Consider the following 17,852-nt stretch of genomic DNA (forward strand, 5'->3'; position numbering starts at 1 on the left):
CTATCAAATGGCATCCCAAACCCACTATGGTAGGGCTGACCACAGCCCTCTTGTAATTTCTGCTTCAGTGATTACAATTTATGGGATTTTTTTGTTTGTTTAATTACTCTGTGTTTCAGCCTGTGATTGCAGTGGGAAATCCAGACAGTGCATGTTCGACATTGAGTTGCTCCGACAAACAGGAAATGGATACCGGTGCCTCAACTGCATGGACAACACAGAAGGAGTTCATTGCGAACGGTGCAAGGAGGGCTTCTACCACTGGCACCGTGGAGATCACTGTAGGCCTTGCACCTGCAATCCTATAGGTAGGTGAATGTCATCAAGAGGGTTGACGGAGAGATGAGAAAGAAAAAGAGAATGGAGCCAGCTTAGGCAAGGAGTAATGTTGTTACTTCAGTAACACTGCAGCAAATTTTTGTTACTGGATGCAGAAACTAAGGGCCAATTAAAAGACTAGGGGTTTTTTAAGATGTTGCATTTAAAGTGAATTAGGTGTATATCTAAAAATATAATCTGTGGATGGAGACAAGTATGATTATTATATAAGTGTGCTCATTAAAGAGCCAGAACTGGCTGCAGTTCCCAGTTAAATATATGTTTGGTTTTATTTCATTGCATGATTTTTAAAAAATATGCAACCAGACATAAAAGGTGCAGTTCTAGGAACAAATGTGCAGTTCCAAAATTCATCTCATGTAAAACTTGTTTTATGTTGGCTGATGTTAAAAGTGACTGATGATAACGTGAACAGTAAAGCAAGTCATCATGGTTCCTCTAGAGCCTCAGAACCTGACCAAGCACTACTGTCTATCTCCCCCTTGCCAAAGATAGTCCCTGTGGGCTCCATTGCTACTCTCCATAGAGTGTTCACCAATGCTTCAAAGTGGAAGGAAGTCATCCTAGAACATAGCTTGACTTAAGAAATTGCCCTAAGGATAACTGAGCTCACACAAGTAAAGTTCTTTGGTACACTCCTTGGATTCCAGGCCTGATCGTCTTTTGTTATTTGAAATTGTCAGCATTATGGGAAGGGCAGTGACATACACACAATGAAAATGCACAGGTGTGTTGTAGCAGCAGGCATTACCTACAGAAATTAGAATCACATAGCACTGTGCAGTTTTAAACTTTCCTTTAAAAAAGCTCAGCTTTGTTGTATTTTTCTGGGCTGTTTATGACAATCTTTAACAGTTTTTTAAGGATAACCAGGGCTTTTTTTCAGCTGGAACACAGTAGAACGGAGTTCCGGAACCTCTTGAAAATGGTCACATGGCTGGTGGCCCAGCCCCCAGATCTCCAGACAGAGGGGAGTTTAGATTGCCCTCCGCACCGCTGGAGCAGTGTGGAGGGCAATCTAAACTCCCCTCTGTCTGGAGATCAGGAGGCGGGGCCACCAGCCATGTGACCATTTTCTCCGAGGGCAACCCACTGAGTTCCACCACCTCTTTTCCCAGAAAAAAAGCCCTGAGGATAACTTTTGTGGAGCTGTAGTTACGTATGGAAGTGGTTTTTTGTTGTTTTTCAGTTTTATAGTTTGAAAAAAATTACGATTAGAAGCTTCCTCAGGAATCTCGGTACTGAGAGTGAAAATTGTACATATTTTTGTCGCCCGAAGGCGGCTGGGCCAGACGGCCAATGCCTTCCTGCCTTAAACCACAAGAAGAGAGACCGAGACTTCGAGCGGTACAAGCTGCTGCTTTATTGAAGTACACGGGCCCAAGGGTGCCAAAGAGGAACCCAGAGGCTTCCTGAACACACATTTTTATAGACTGCAAATCACTACTAATAATTGACAGATTCTAAGCATCCTATCCCCGTCCGCAGTTTCCCTCTCCCTTTCCCCATAGGCTGAGGTACTTGGGAGTTACACCTTTCCGGTTTTCGCCTAAAACTCCACCTTAGTTTACATCTCCCCTTACTCTTTTAAGGAAACCCCCTCCCTTTGTTTTATACCATACATAGTTTGTCACACATTAGCACACACACACATCTCTGCTAGCTTAACCACAGAGAGACCTAGTTTTCGCTTTACTTCCTCAACTATATGTCTGCATATATCTATTTTTAAATGATTGAAACCACCGGTTTCCTTCTAAAAGCTAGATAATGGTTGATTACATATCTTTGGTTAACATACTGATGGGTTCTGAAACAGAAGAGAACAATATAATCTTTTTGTTTTCTGGTCCTGGCCTACATTTTAAATATTAAACGCCTTGCAATCTGGTACTTCAGGTTCTAAATGTAAGCACTCAAAGGAATTTTACATCTCGTATTCTATAAACATTTACTTGGAAATAAGTTCCATTAAAAATGATCGGGGCTAAGTTCCAAGCACACTAAGATGAGGAAAAGAACAGGAAATCTTGTTTCCGGAGCAGCCAAGACAACCTGGATTTGTTCCTAGGTTGTCCTGTAGAGATTCTGGAATTCACATGGCCTGTGACAGCTGGAATTCTTCGGAGGGAGCAGTTGCTCTTTCTGCTTTGGAGAGACATTTTTCTTAAGTGCCAAGAAAAGGAGGCTGTGAAACATTTATTAACTCCATGTAATTTCACGTTACTTGATTCTTTTTGAACCAGCTTCAATAATGGAAGTTCTTCTAAAATCAAGGTCGAAAATGTCGACAGTCCCAAACGTTTACATGTGGGGAATGGCTTGATCTTAGCAAGAATGAAGTAATTTCATTTTAGTGGCTCAAATCTACCTATAACCCTCTGGAGGTTATCAGAGAAAGGGTTTATGTCCCCATGGCAGAGCTATAGAGGAGATCTGAAAAAAGCGGATTGGGCAGCGCAGAGAGATGGAATGAACTGCTGCATATGATGAACTTGCAGCAGTATCTCAGAAAAGCCAGCCAAGCTGCAGGAAAGACAGATTGTTTATGAAGACCTTACGCTGAGTAAAAGATTTTATCGCTTCTGTTATTCCAATTCCAACTTTAAATTATGCTGCCTAAGATTGAGTTTTATATGCATGTCCTACATTAATTACCCATCCTTTCTTGCTGAATAAATCGGGTTTGTGTTTTGAGTTCTTCTTGTGAAGGGTAAAAGGTAGGCTTGCCAATCTCCCGGTGGGGCCTCTCGGGATTACAGCTGATCTCCAGACTACAGAGATCAGTTCTCCTGGATAAAATGGCTCCTTAAGAGGATGCCTCTCCCCACTGAGGCCCCACCCTCTCTTCACTCCTGGCTTCACTCCTAAATGTCTATGAATTTCCCAACCGAGAATTAGCAACCCTAAAGAAGTCTTGAGCAGTTGCTTTGAAATATTTCCCCCCCCCCTTTATTTTGCCTACTGGCAAGTCCTCCTTGGTTAGGAGCAATGAAAGCCAGTGAGCTTGGGGCACCCCTACTTTCTCCACATCCCCCCCTTCCATTAACCAATCCAGGTCCCATTTTTTTTTCTCAGTTGGGGCTGGTGGGAGAAACTGGAGTTATATACCAACAAATCACATAAAAAAGTGACATTATGAGCTTGTCTGGCTTGTTTTGAGACTGCCTCTGAGCACATACAAAGTCCCTAATTCCAGCAGGGGAGCTATTCCCTGGACTGAGCCATTTCCAGGTGCCTTAACTCCTACTGCTCAAACACTCCAGAATCCATCAGATTGAAGAAGCTGAGCAGGCCTGGGCCTGGAGAGAGTCAGCAAAGCCAGATGCCAGATAGACACTCCTTTAAACCATTCAGTTTTGGCATTTTGCTGAGGGGAAACCCAAGCCTGCAAGTCTGCCAAGAAACTGTGAGATGCGTAGGAACGATGCTGGAGGCAGACTCCAGGCCGCTTGGCTCATTGCCACAACATTAAGCACAGGCACCCGTACAGATCCTTTTAAAAGGGTTTTCTGTGAGTTAGTTGTAAGATCTGAAAGCTCGGTGAATCATCTCATCTGAAACTGAGGTCGTCGTATGGACAAAATGGGCAACATGAAAGTGATCTGGAGGTTTCATGGCATTAGTGCATTTGGTCTGCTGACTTAAACCACATAGCTTCCAACAGTGCTCACCACGTTCTCACATATCAAACATCCCTGATATGTGGATCAGAAATTCCCAGGGAGATGTTTTGTACAAACTAGGGAATCCTCCATGTTTGCCAGGAAAAAAAATCTGAAAACTAAAAGGGGGAAGGGGTAAACTCCTCTTCCAAACAATCTCAACTGAGGTCTTGTGAGATTTACATAACCAAATCCTGACTGTTTCTTGAATATGTGTGGTGATACTTTAAAAACATGTTTATTTTGTCACACACCTTTGTGAGCTACAGCTCACTTTTACATGGACACCTGATGAAGTGGTTGCTGTTGTACAAAAACCTATGCCACAATACATATGTTAGACTTTAAAGGGCTGCCTGACTTGTTATGATTTGGATTGTAACTTATAAATATTGCTTTTGATAGCTGCGGCACATTTATTTTCTGAACTGAAAATTGTTTACCTTTAGACTGTTAGAATTACTTTCAGAGGAGAACATCCATGAAGTTGATGAGAAGTTGATTTGGGTGTATCTCCAGATTGGAAGGAAAAAAATTGTAGCGGTGACTCATCCAGAGACTCAATCGGCAGCCTCCTAGAAGGTTAGGTAATTCTGCTACACACTGTAGCAAGTGCAGCTGGGTTATTCAATTAATTCTAAGGCAAGCTGATCAGGAGGTGCTAGGCTGATCAGATTGACTCAAAGAAGCCATGGCAGTCCTATTTGTGGGATGGTACTCTGGAGTTTACTGTATCCTTTAACTGTTCAATGAATCTGTTTCTCAAGGTACACCACTGTGCCCTGCCATACATTTAGGGAATCACTGCCTTAGACATAAGACATGAGAGCACAAACCTTGTCTAATCAGAGATAAAATAGGAAGTAGCCCTGAATGATATCATCTTTTCCACATTAAACTTTGTTCATGACCACATTGCCTGGGGTTAGGCTGCTTGCTCTATGATTCATGCAGATTCATTCGCCTATTAGAAATGAGAACAACAGTTTGACAAAAGACGATCAGGCCTGGAATCCCAGGAGTGTGCTGAAGAACTTTACTTACGTGAGCTCAGTTATCCTTACGACAATTTCATAAGTCAAGCCAGTATTATTTTTTCCCCACATTGCAGGTGAAATGCTGAGGCGGGGTGGGGGGTGGGGGTAATGGCATGCCTGAGTTTATGGCTAGATCTTAAATCAAGGGATTCTTGGCTTACCACTCATTCATTATCAATGTACTTGGTGTATATGCTGGATTTCTGCAAATGTATTGTGAATTTTTTGTCTTGTGGAAATCTGGTAAGCAATAATAAAACAAGAGAGCCAGTTTGGTGTAGTGGTTAAGAGCGCGGGACTCTAATCTAGAGAACTGGGTTTGATTCCCCACTCCTCCACTTGAAGCCAGCTGGGTGACCTTGAGCTAGTCACAGCTTCTAGGAGCTCTCTCAGCCCCACCCACCTCACAGGGTGTTTATTGTTGTGGGGATAATAATAACATACTTTGTAAACTGCTCTGAGTGGGTGTTAAGTCATCTTGAAGGGCGGTATATAAATCAAATGTTGTTGTTATTTGTTGTTGTTATTTAGTCAATATATTTTCAGCAAGGCGGTCTTTGTGATTCTGGGGCCCTGGGCCAAGCCCAGGATGGGGTCCAGAATCACTGTCACCACCACCTCCACCCCGGGCCGAGCAAGGGGTGGGTCTTGCCACATGCGAGGTAGACAAAAGCTGCCACCAATCGCAGACGTCTGCTGTCCGAGCTCCAGATGGGGCAGGCATGAGTGGTGCCAGGAGCCTGCTCCACATCTTCTTCCCCCTCCTATGGGAGGTGGAGCTGTGGGTGGTATAGGCTTCTCCCAGCATGGGGACCTGGGGCAACTTTCCCTGATTTCTATTGGCTAAGAATGCCTGATTTTCAGACACCTTCACAATCATTGGACTGAGCAATGGGTTACCCAGCCTGTGTGAATGGATGTTCTTTGGAATTTTTTTCTGCTTACACAAATTGGCAATACTAGTTTTTAAGGAGAGTGACAATTATTCTAAGTGATGGTCTGCCTCAGATATGACTGCACTTCAGAATTTTTTATGTGGTGCAGTTGCGTAAATTATATCATTCTGTCAGTGTATGAAGCTGGCTTTTGTTGGCATAGAAACAAGCAACTCACTCCTCTCCAGAAATCTCAAAAATCACAGCTGTCAACTCTAAACTTGCACTGTTTTCTTTCCTCTCCACCTTCCTGCATACATTTTTTTTAGTCCTGCTAAGGTGGGCTGAACTCAAGGTACGTTCGGGCACCCTAACGACTCACCAAGGCACAGGTTGCACCAGATTTAAAATGGAAAACGCTCTTTACATAACAGAACAGAGTGGCTATAATCACATTGGAACAACATTAATAGACAGTGCACTCTTATTCAGAATTACACCCACATACTGTCTTCTATAGACTTAGGTATAAGTCTGCTCAAGATTGTTCTCTGTGTTGTTGAGATTTCAGTAAACTTAGTGGGTATTTGGAACAACAGTTGGAATGTGCCCTATTGCAGTGGTTCTAAAACTGTGGGACATAACCCAAATGTGGGTTTTGAGGCTCAGACTCTGGGACTGGGAGTGGAAATTCTAAACTGGCCTTCTCCCAGCCATGGGAAAAGGAGAATAGTGGTTGGACTTGCTGCATTCTCTCCTTCTTCACCCTGCATCCTCATTCATTTCCACATGTTCTGTTTGCTCCTAGTTACCAGCAGTTTGGGAGGAGATAGATGTACTTTATGTCCATCACCTGCATATGCGCTGATAGTGGCTTTAGAGGCATTGTGGTGATGGATCCCAAAAGGCAGAAATAGTTTAGAGGTGGGTCACATTGTAAAATCTTGGAGAAGCATTGCCCAAAAACTGCTTTCTCTGCTTCTTCTTCATAGGTTCTGTCAGTGTACAGTGTGATTCCCACGGACAGTGCCAATGCAAACCTGGTGTGACGGGTAACAAATGTGACCAATGCCAACATGGATTCCACTCCTTCTCAGCAAATGGCTGCACTGCCAATGGGCAAATGTCGTAAGTACTGTTATATTGGTGGAATTCCTAATCACTCATCTTAGCTCTATCTTCGCGCCTGCAGATTTGATCATACTTTGCCTCAATGGGGTGAGGGGGGAATAAGCCTTAACTACCTAAAAAGCAGATCACGTAGTAGAAAGATATCTGGTTTTATACAGGCCTGGAGGTTTGTTTGTCCCCCCCTGTGGGAGAGAATTCAGTCTTTCAACTCCCTACACAGGCTGCCACCACTGGTAAACTTTAGAAGAGAGTGGAATTTTCTGCTGTTTATTGCAGATGTGAGGAGGTTACATGTCTGAATACTCCCATTTAGAAGAAAAACTCGCCATACACAATCTAGACCCAGGTCTGAATCCCCACTCTGCTGTGGAAACTTGCTGGGGGACTTGGAGCCAGCCGCAGGCTCTTGGCCTAACGTCAAAGTTGCTGTGAGGATAAAATGGAGGAGAGAAGAATGGTGTTAGCTGCTTTGGGTCCCCACTGTGGGCAAAAGCAGGATATAAATGAAGCAAATTAATGAACAAAACAGTTTTCTTTGTGCAGAATTTGTTTTAGGGGGGAGAGTATTTCAGTATTTAACCCCCTCCAATCTATAGGATTAAGGATTAGTTTGATAAGTGATCTGTTGATTGTGTAGTGTGGCGTTGAGCGTAGTGGGTGTTGCTTGGGAAAAAAGATTATTTCTACTTTTCCCTCCTAGGTGTGAATCCTGGTCACTTTGGGGGTAAGGGAAGTGCTTCCATTCTTTCCTCCCATGAAGAGCTTTTGCTCTTGCTTTTGCTAGCTGGGATTAAAATTAGGTAGGCGTCCCCCACAATGACCTCTGCGCAGAACTAGCATCTTGAATAGAAGTATCTTCTGTCAAGTGGGTGAGGAATGGCTGTGCATCCCATTTCCTGTGTTCTGTGCATTACTGGTATATAACCAGGCTGGCTCACGGGTAGGGTTGCCAGGTATCCCTCACCTCCCATCAGGTAGGTGGAGTCCCTGGCACTGACCTTGTGCACTGCATGAGGTCCTATTTGCATGCACACATCCTGGAGCCAGTGTGATGACATCACTTCCAGAAGTGACGTCACCACGTCGGCTGTGTGAGCGCTCCCACGCTCCGCACAGAGTCGATTCAGCCCATTTGGCCCCAAACGAAGCATGGGAACGCTCCCACAGCCAGTGCGACGATGTCACTTCCGGAAGTGACGTTGCTGCGCCAGTTGGGAGCACATGCTCCTGAGGTGCCTGCCAGTGGCGGGCAACCTCTGGGAGCTTGCACCCTCCCGCTGATTGCTGGGTGATCGGTGGACGAGAGGACAAATCCCTGGGAGTTTGCCTGCTACCAGCGGGCACCTGGGAATTCTATGGAGTCACTGGATCTAGCTACGCTGTGTCGAAATACTTACACATTTTGTTCTATGAGCATGGAGTTTATATTGTATTTTTCTCAGGATCTCCCAGTGTGAATGTGATCCAGCTGGCAGCACAGGTCAATGTATTTCAGGACGCTGTGTCTGCAAAGAGGGTGTTGCAGGAGACCATTGTGACCGGTATGTATGGAAAACCTTTATAGCTATCAACAGAGTACAATCCTTACAAGTTATTGTTTTGGGCAGATAATTCATTGTCAGGGAGTCCAGCTGGTGGATCACAGTGTTCTTTCAATCAGCATATGAATCCACCAACATGTAACATTTTCTCTGATTTGTTAATAAACAGGGCTATGTTGATTACCGTGCTTGCATAATAAACTCTTACGAGTTCATCATGTAAGCATGGAATCTAATAACTAGTACAGAATTGCTGACTGAGAACTTCAGTTTCCTTTGAGGAAGAAGCATAATTATTGGAAGGGGTTATCTGATTAGGTCCAGCAGAACTTCTTGTAGCCAATGAGATAGTTTTGAATCCTTACACTGCTTCAAAACGAAGAGTCACTCTGCACGTTACTTCTTTTACGTATTCTTCATGGAGCCAACCTGTGCTCCCCGCAGCCACACATCAGCTCAGGAGATTGGCTTCTATAAAAAACGGAGAGTGCAAATGGGCTCTGAAAGCTGCCACTGGGGGAGGGAAAGCTCCTACCTTTCTCCCAATTCCGCGCCCCCCCCCCCCGAGGTGGGAGAGTTTCCCCCTTTCTGCTGCCGCACGTACACAATACCTCCAATGGGGGAAATATCTCCCCTCTGCACTGTTTTTGCACAGGGAAAAAGGCTTGGGAGAAAGGCAGGAGGAGCTCTTCTTCCCCAGCAGCACCTTTCTGAGCCCATTTGCACTGCCCTTTTTTAAAAGAAGCCAATCCCCAAGCTGACGTCTGTCTGTGCAGAGCACGGGTTGGCTCTGTGGAGAACTCATAAAAGAAGTAACATGCAGAGTGACCCTAACTTAACCTACTTTATGGTTCCTTGTCTCTATCCTTCTGCACCTCCTTCCAGTCTCTCTGCCATTCTTATTCTCCTTTCCGTTCAGCTCTTGCCTTTTGTTTCCCCGGTGATTAAATGGGACTTTAAAAAAAAACTTCTATTTTAATCTTGATCACAAAACACCAACCATCATGGAATCTGACAGAGGACAAAACAATGACACAATGAAAGAGGACAAAAAGATTAAAAAGCTTAGCAAATCCTTTGAAAAAATCCCCATCATGCAAGAAAATAAATTATTCAAAGCATCTAATGATCCCTGGATACAGATTATGGATTTCATTGGGTTTGGAGGACGTCAGACCTCTAACTTTCAGTAAATTATACATGATCTCAGTAGTATCTAGCAGTTGCTGTAATGTGGGCTCCATGGAGATGGGCGTCTAGAGTGCTTGACTGCTGTTTCTAACCCTAAAGGCACTGTGGCGGCTCTGTGCTTATGCTTGCTCTTTTCAAAATAAGAGTGAAAGACATGCTATGTCTAATGGTCAATAGAGTGGCTTGGCAATGATATATAAATTACAAAGAGGGACTGGGTTTCTTTTTTTAAAGGACTGCGCTGCACACATTAGATGATTTATGCACACATCTAAACATTTTGACAAACATGCATTTGTAAGCAGGTGTATCATAAAGGTATGCTTCTCAGGGCACTACTACACATACTCAGAAATGTGGCACTGCCACTGAAGAAGGCAGAGCCTTGGTGAGTTGCTGCCTTCCCTTCGGTAAATGGCAATATAGGTAGGTAGGTAGGTAAATGTTATTGTATATGGCCATTGGCCTTTACAAGACAGAACATATATAGCACATTTACAACCATAAAAATGTAAAAATTCCAAGATAACAGACAACATTAAAATTATTCAAATCACAAGCAAGACCTAAATGTAGGTATAGAGTGCTAGTGTTAGCAAGAATATTCTCAAGACTGTTGGTGGCAGCAGGTACCCGGTTTGTTTTTGGCACCTCTTGGGGTGAGGAGGAAGGGCAGCATCACCAAGTGGAGGCTTGGGTTGGTTGCAGGATTTTTCTAACTTCTGAGAGCACAGCTGGAACAGGGAAGGGGTTGTCAGCCCATTCCTTAACACTGCCCGTTTACACACGTCTTACATCATTGGCTGGTGGAATCAGGGAAACGCTCAATAAAATGCTTTAGGAATTAAGTGAACAACACATTATGGAAAGGGGCAAGGGAACTCAACACAGGGTTGCTGTTTCAGGTGGCAGCCCTGTGTTTCTGATGAAATGCAATGCAGTTCTGAACTTAGACAGACAGAGGGCAAATCCACACGCCCTTGGAGCGTCCCGGCGTTGCACTAAATGTTCGCTAAACACCCAGAAGTATAGCATCTTTCTAGCTCAGTTTCAGAAATCGTGCTAGAAAGACGCTATACTTCTGGGTGTTTAGCGAACATTTAGCGCAACGCCGGGACACTCCAAGGGCGTGTGGATTTGCCCAGGGTTTGCTGCCGTTGCCACTTGGACGTTCACTTAGTGGCAAGCCTGGATCTGCTGCCATATGGTGTATGAAATGGCCTTTAGTCCCATTTTTTGCCAGGCCAATCTAATGCAATATCCTAAATCATTCTTGAAAATTCTTGCCCAACTTTTTTTTAAAAAGCCCTTTAAGAAGGATGCTTCTGGGTCCTCCCTCGGCATACAATTTCATTGTGAAGTCTACGTGCTGCAGTTTGGAAGAACGAGAGTAGGCCAGGCACATCTGCCTGCCAAACACTTGTGTCAATAACACTGTTCCCCACCCCAGGCTGTGCTGTTTGTCAGAGATAGACCCACCATGGCAAGCATTCAGGAGAGAGCTTGTTCTAATTACAGCTTATTGGGAGCTGTGCCATGTCAGGGCAGGTGAAGCCGCATGGCAAGATCCACCCCAGACCTATACATTTTATTTTCAAGGTACATTCTGTACATTTAAAGCCCGGTACCACACCCTTCCCTGGGACATGGAAAGGTGGAGGGCTCAATGGGAGCCTGTCCCTTCTTTGGAGATTTGCTCACCGCAACCATGTGGCTTGTACGCATCATCCAATTCCATCAGATCTGTACAATTCTCTGACACATTTATTGCCTGGCATTGACTCCAAAGTTGTCTGCATTTGCATGGGGTGGTGGTGGTGGTGCTGCTGCTGCTGTGGAGAATAGTATATAACTTTGACAGCATGTTTTGAGCAAACTCTTGAATCCTAAGTCTTTTTTAAAAAAATTATTATTATTAAAGAAAGGTATAAGAAGAAAAGAAGTAGAGTTAGGTAAAGCTTCCCTGTTTCCATTCAGAAAAGGCTCTCCGATGAAGTAGGCTAAGAAAATGAATTCCCCTTCACCCCAGACTATGCATTGCAGTGTGTGAAGATGTTTTATGCACATGCATTGAATTCAGTTTAAACCTATTTTTAGTCTTTGATACAAACAGGAGTCATTTCGTAGAAAAAGAGCTGGAGGAACTTATTAGCATAACTCATTAGCATAACTCATCAGCATATGCCACACCTCTTGCCATCACCGGAAGTGTGTCATTAGTATAACTGATTTGCATATGCTACGCCCCCTGACATCACCTATTCTGACTGTTTTGGACCCAATTCTGGCCATTCAGGGCTGAAATTGGGCCCAAAATGGCAAAAAGGGGCTGAAAAGGGGCCCAAAATGGTCAGGACTGGGCTGCTGATGAGTGGGAGAGTGATCCACCACCCATCAGAGGCCCAATCCAGGCCGTTTTGGCCCCAATCCAGGCCGAAACGGGCCCAAAATGGCCGAGAGTCAGGTGGGTGGGGCCACCTGACATGTGACCTGTTTGGGGAACTGCCGGAACTGCATTACTGTGCGTTCCCCCTCGAAATGAGCCCTGGATACAAAGCTTAACTCTAGAGAATTAAAGACTCCTAAACAGTATATTGATAAGACTCCATGAAATAGTGGGCAAGTCCATGGATGTTCCAGGCCCTTGACTGTAGGGGGGTTAGTGGTGGTAACTAGGACATGTTTGATCAAACCCTAGGAAACCTCCCAATCCCAAAGACTTGCTTATTTTCTCTTATTTTTTCTTCCTGTGTTTTTGTTTTCGTGACCTTCTCTGCTTATGGCAAGGAAGGAAAAAGCATTCTTCCTAGAAGCCTCAGTGTTAGATGCTATTATATCATGTAGATGTTTTTGACTTGGAGGCTTCTGGGAGGAATGTGTTTCGCCTCGACAGAAGCAGAAAAGGTTGTGCAATACAGAACACGCAGAAGAACACAGAAGAACAATCATGTGTTGTCTTGCTTTCTTTCTTTCTCGCAGCTGCAAGCAGGGCTATTATAATCTGGATTCAGGAAATCCAGAGGGCTGTTCTCGGTGCTTCTGTTATGGGCACTCAGCTACATGTTCCAGCGCAGAAAATTACAGCATCCATAAAATCACCTCTTCCTTTCAGCAAGGTAAAAACTTCACAGTGATTTGGTTTTTCTTTTTTTGGTATGGGTCACCTAGGGACTAACAGCAAGTCCTATACAAATGTATCTTTCTTTATTATTATTACAGCACTTAGCCAGTACGTTAACCATAAAATTTAAGTGCACATTTTACAACCATTTGAAACATGAAGCATATAAGTATATACAATTTTAAAACATAATTTCCTAATATCTATCAAAATTTGTAAAAACCAGGATGTATATCAATGTATATCAAAGTCCTGATTTTTAAAAAATAAAAATAAAGAGCAGCTCCGTGAAAGAAATTCAGAGCAGAGAAGCTTAACCCATTCGCCATTTTTCTACTCCAAATCTGCCTCTCTCCTAGGGATTCTATTCCCCTAGTAGGGGCAGTGGATCCCCTGCTCCCAGCCTCCATCCCCTGCCATTTCTCACATCGCTGGTGTGTGTGGGGGGGGGAGGAAGGTATGGGAATGGCTCAGGATTCCCCCCAGAGTGCACTCAGGTGCATTCCGGAATGCTTCTGCGTCATACCAGGAACGACATCATTGCCAGCATGATACGGAAGCATGGGGTTGCGCCAGGGGCTAACTGAGTAAAAAATCAGCCCCCAACCCTAGATGACTTCATTCCCACCTTGACACAGAAGTGCTCTGGGTCACACACATGGTAAGCACTCCCACTGGTTGCCCCCCAAGACCCCCCTATCCCCCAGTCAGAAATCCGTCAGACCTGGCAACACTAACCCCCGGCCTTTTGTCAGCCTGTAAGGTTTCAAATGTCTCTTTCCTGTTTATGTGGGAGGGAGGGAGAGAAATAGTTGAAGCAGAGAAATGGCCGGTGGGGAAAGGATTAAATAGGGTTGCTAGGTCTCTCTGGCAACCAGCAAGGAAGGGGCTGGAACTTACCAGTGCTTCTTTCTTCACACACATTCCCAGACTGTGCTTGATGATGTCATTTCCAGAAGTGACATCATCATGCTGGCTGAGGGAACGTGCCCACACTTTGCACAGGACTGATCCTTTAAGAATAGGCCTGTTTGAGGCAGAAATTGCCCACACGAAGCTCAGAAGCTTTCCGTCAGCAAGTGAATGACATCATTTTAGAAGTGACATCGTCACTCTGGCTGGGAATGTGCATGCCTCCAGTTTGCACAGGTTGCCTGCCAGTGGTGGGCAATCACTGGGGGCCTTGCTGCTTCCCACTGATCGCTGGGGCAAACCGCAGGGAGTTTGCTTAATGAAGCAAGCCTAATTAAGCATTTCCCACACTACCTTGTCTGCTCTAAATTCCTTCTCCAAAACATGGTTTATTTTAAAAGGCAAATACCTTCAGGCCTCTGTTACACACATTTGGGTGTAGGTTACCCTGTAGGCTAAGTAAAAATGTATTAGAAATCTAGAACCTGTCGATTAGTGTGGTGTTTCAGAAGGAGCTTCCTGGGCCATTCTGGAGGACTTCCTGCTCCAGTGAGATGGAGGAAAGCCAGGATTGACTTCGGGGGAGAAGGAAGTGGGCATCATGCCAGGAAGCATCAGATTCCCAGGTCCCACACTGGAGAGCACTGGCTTGCTCCGCAGAGATACACCCCTCTCTTCTTTTGTGAAGTATCATGGCTTGAATCCTAAAAGCTCAGACTTTTTCTTAACCCTATAACCTCAATCAGTTAGAACAACTCTTATAATAATGCCCCCTTATAAAAAGCTTCCCAGGTCAGAACTGAGGGCAACCAAGGAATATTGCTGCTAGCTTAGGCATCTTCATTTTGACCACTTAGTCCATCCTCAGCCTGAGTGGAGCTGGCTTTGATTACTCTTTAGGGCTTGCCCAGACACAACTTTGTAAATTTGGTGTGGGTGAGAGTGAGCCTTCCATAGGCTCATGCCTTGCTTTCCCTGGTAGAATCTACTGCCTAATCCACACACACACGCTGGGTTTACATGTTCCTGTGATCTCTCTGGACTTGTGACCTCTTCCTCTCTTTGGATCTGGTGATGGACTTAGCTACCAAATATAGCCACCTTTTTTGCCCCCAATCCCCCTTCTTACCCATTTCCTTGCCTTACTGCAGCCCCTGTTCCGCAGGGTTTTTGTCCATAAAGGTTCATGATATGATCCTCAGTGTAGCCTGACAACCTCAGATGGAATCTCAATATTCTGCTGAGCAGGAAAAGAGGCCTCAAAATGCCCACGATCTGGGTTTCTCACATGGGCCGTTTCCACACGGCTTACCTTATTCTGCAAAATAGCGAAATCTTGTGCGAAATCTCGTGAGAAGACGCCGTTATCGCGCAAGAAGACACAATAACAGCGTCTTCTCGCGAGATTTCGTGCGAGATTGTTCTGACAGAGTATGTTCTAACTAGGCCAATGGAAGAGTCACAGTGACCTTGTTTGCAAAGCCCCTCTGTGTACCATGCTGCCATTCAAGCCAGAATTCAGTTGCATTTTCATTCCTCCCGCATATTTTGCATAACATACCATCCTGTTGTTTACATGATTTTTACTTGAAGTGCTCTTCAAGGTTCAGCTATGCTTTTGAGGTTTCCTGTGATTTTTCAGACCCACCCACATGGAGTGCTTGAGGGAGTGTTGATGGCTGCGATTTGTTTAAAGCAAAACAGCAGAGCGCAGTAATGGCTTTATACTGATTTGTACCGGCTGAGGAGGAGTCTGTTTGCATTTGTTAATAATAACCAGGATTGGGGATTTTAAAATCATTTGCACTTTCTCTGAAGTTACCTCTGAAGGTCTCACCAGAAGTAATATCAGCAGCCATATTTCTTTATGCATGGTTCTTGTCCTGTCCACATACAAAGTGAGTGTGGGTGGGTGGGTCAGATTTTTGTATCAAAAATGGGATGTGTGTGAAGGGCCATGTTGGTGGATCCCTAGCCTCCCTTTGGTCACTTAAAAATGTATTCTTAAACAGACTTAGAGCCTTCTAAGCTAGGTTTGCCAACTCTGTGTTTGGGAGGATGGGATTTTGTCAGAGTCCACCCTCCAAAGCATCCATCTTCTCCAGGGAACTGATTTCTGTAGTCTGGAGATCAGTTGTAATTCAGGGATCTCTCCAGGAACCACATGAAGATTGACAGCCCTTTTCTAAGGCCTCTGATTCCAATAAACTTGCAGGAGTGTAACTCTGCTTAAGACTGCACTGATATAAGCACTTTGCATCTAGAATGGCTCGTTTCTGAATCAGAGACCGGCTTGGGGGAAGGTACCTGAAATGACAGAATGCAGGAAGGTAAACCAGGGAGTTCAACTTCTGGCTTTTGCACACTCATGGAATAATGAAAATTAGATCCACACCACTCTTCAATTTATAGACGGCTGGCTGGCTGGCTGGCTGGCTGGCTGGCTGGCTGGCTGGCTGGCTGGCTGGCTGGTTGGTTGGTTGGTTGGTTGGTTTGTTTGTTTGTTTGTTTGTTTGTTTGTTTGTTTGTTTGTTTGTTTGTTTGTTTGTTTGTTTGTTTGTTTGTTTAGGGAATTATATGCTGCCTCCCCAGCAAACAGCTCGAGGTGTTTACGGGATAAAATAAATTAATATTTATAGTTTAGGAACATTACCTTGTGTTGAACAGTGTTAAAGAATCAGTAATCTGATGACTTTCTAAAGACTGCATGACTCTAATTTGTTCTAGAAAAAAGCTTGGAGTAGAATTTGTGACTCCAGTTTGGGAAAATCCTGGAGATCTGGGGATGGGGCAAGGTTTGGGGCGCAGAGGGACATCCACAGTCTATAATGCTATAGAGTCAATCCTCCATGGGAACTGATCGCTATAGTCTGAAGATGAGTTGTTGTTGCTGCTGCTGCTGCTGCTGTTATTAGTCCCCCTTTCTCACTGAGTTCCAAGGTGGATTACACAGTGCAAGTTAAAATACAATATAATCAACAGCTCGGAGTCAGAGATTCACTGAGCAAGTACAATAATGAACAATTAGGACATTCAGTGAAAGAGATACGATAGGGTATGGGAGCAGAAAATCTGAAAAAACAAGCATAAAGCTGAGCATAGAGATGAAATCTTTCTGTAACAAAGCATAACTAATTTACATGGCATATTTAGCAACATGGAAACTCCCTTGGGATCTCCAGGCCCCATATGGAGACTGACAACCCTAGTTGAGAGACTTCTGTATCAAATGTTTTCATTTATCTTCATATTAAAGTGTTTTTAAGCCATTCCTTGTTCTAATAGCCTTTATCTGTGAATCCAGAGTAACTGCATGTACCAAAATAAACCAACTGCTTGAGGTGGCTTGCAACGTATAAAATAAAAAGTTAAAATTAAAGCAACCAAGCCAAATCATGGCAGGTTGATTCCAGTCTAGCAGGAAAGCCATCTCTTATTATACAGTACAGCTACATGGAGGTCTGCTATTGCCTTTCTTGGGTCAATAAGTGTGGATTGGATCACTAGCTCAATTCAGTGGACTGTGTCTTGATTGTGTTACAGGTGATGAGGGCTGGAAAGCCAGAGTAAATGGCTCTCCTTTGCCGCTCCAGTGGTCATCACGCCATAAAGAAATTTATGTGACGGCAAGAAGGCCAGATCCCATCTACTTTGCTGCCCCAGGTGTGTATTTCTATTGCCAAAGGAAAAGCCAAAGGGAGCATTCAGATAATGCACTGTTAACTTGTCACATGTATGAGCATTATTACACGTTCCTACTTGTTGTCCTTACTTACACCGAGTAGATTCTAGATTGTATTTTTGCCAGGCTATGTATGATGATGTTGTTCTGACCATTCTACTCTTCAAGGAGCTAAGCGTGGTTTATATAATTCTCCCTTTCATGCTTACTACAACCTTGCAAGGTAGGTTAGTCTGAGAAAGAGTGACAGTCCCACGTCATCTTGTGAGTTTCATTGGATTGGGCATGGCTCTCCCAGGTCCTCGTTTGGCACTCCAAGCACAGCACAGCGCTTGCTCTCATTCGAATGCCTTTGTCA

General features: G+C 44.2%; 1 protein-coding gene across 1 annotated transcript in view; it reads left to right on the plus strand.

Moving 5' to 3' along the window:
- Nucleotides 1–17,852, plus strand: part of LAMC2 (laminin subunit gamma 2) — a 56,811-nt gene that overhangs the window by 11,132 nt on the left and 27,827 nt on the right. The window contains exons 2-6 of the mRNA XM_054981595.1: nucleotides 120–308; nucleotides 6,909–7,044; nucleotides 8,490–8,588; nucleotides 12,759–12,895; nucleotides 17,356–17,475. Of these exons, the coding sequence (XP_054837570.1) occupies nucleotides 120–308; nucleotides 6,909–7,044; nucleotides 8,490–8,588; nucleotides 12,759–12,895; nucleotides 17,356–17,475 (681 nt within the window). The remainder of the gene's footprint in view (nucleotides 1–119; nucleotides 309–6,908; nucleotides 7,045–8,489; nucleotides 8,589–12,758; nucleotides 12,896–17,355; nucleotides 17,476–17,852) is intronic.

Source organism: Eublepharis macularius, chromosome 5, assembly GCF_028583425.1.
Source record: "Eublepharis macularius isolate TG4126 chromosome 5, MPM_Emac_v1.0, whole genome shotgun sequence".
NCBI classification, from domain to species: Eukaryota; Metazoa; Chordata; class Lepidosauria; order Squamata; family Eublepharidae; genus Eublepharis; species Eublepharis macularius.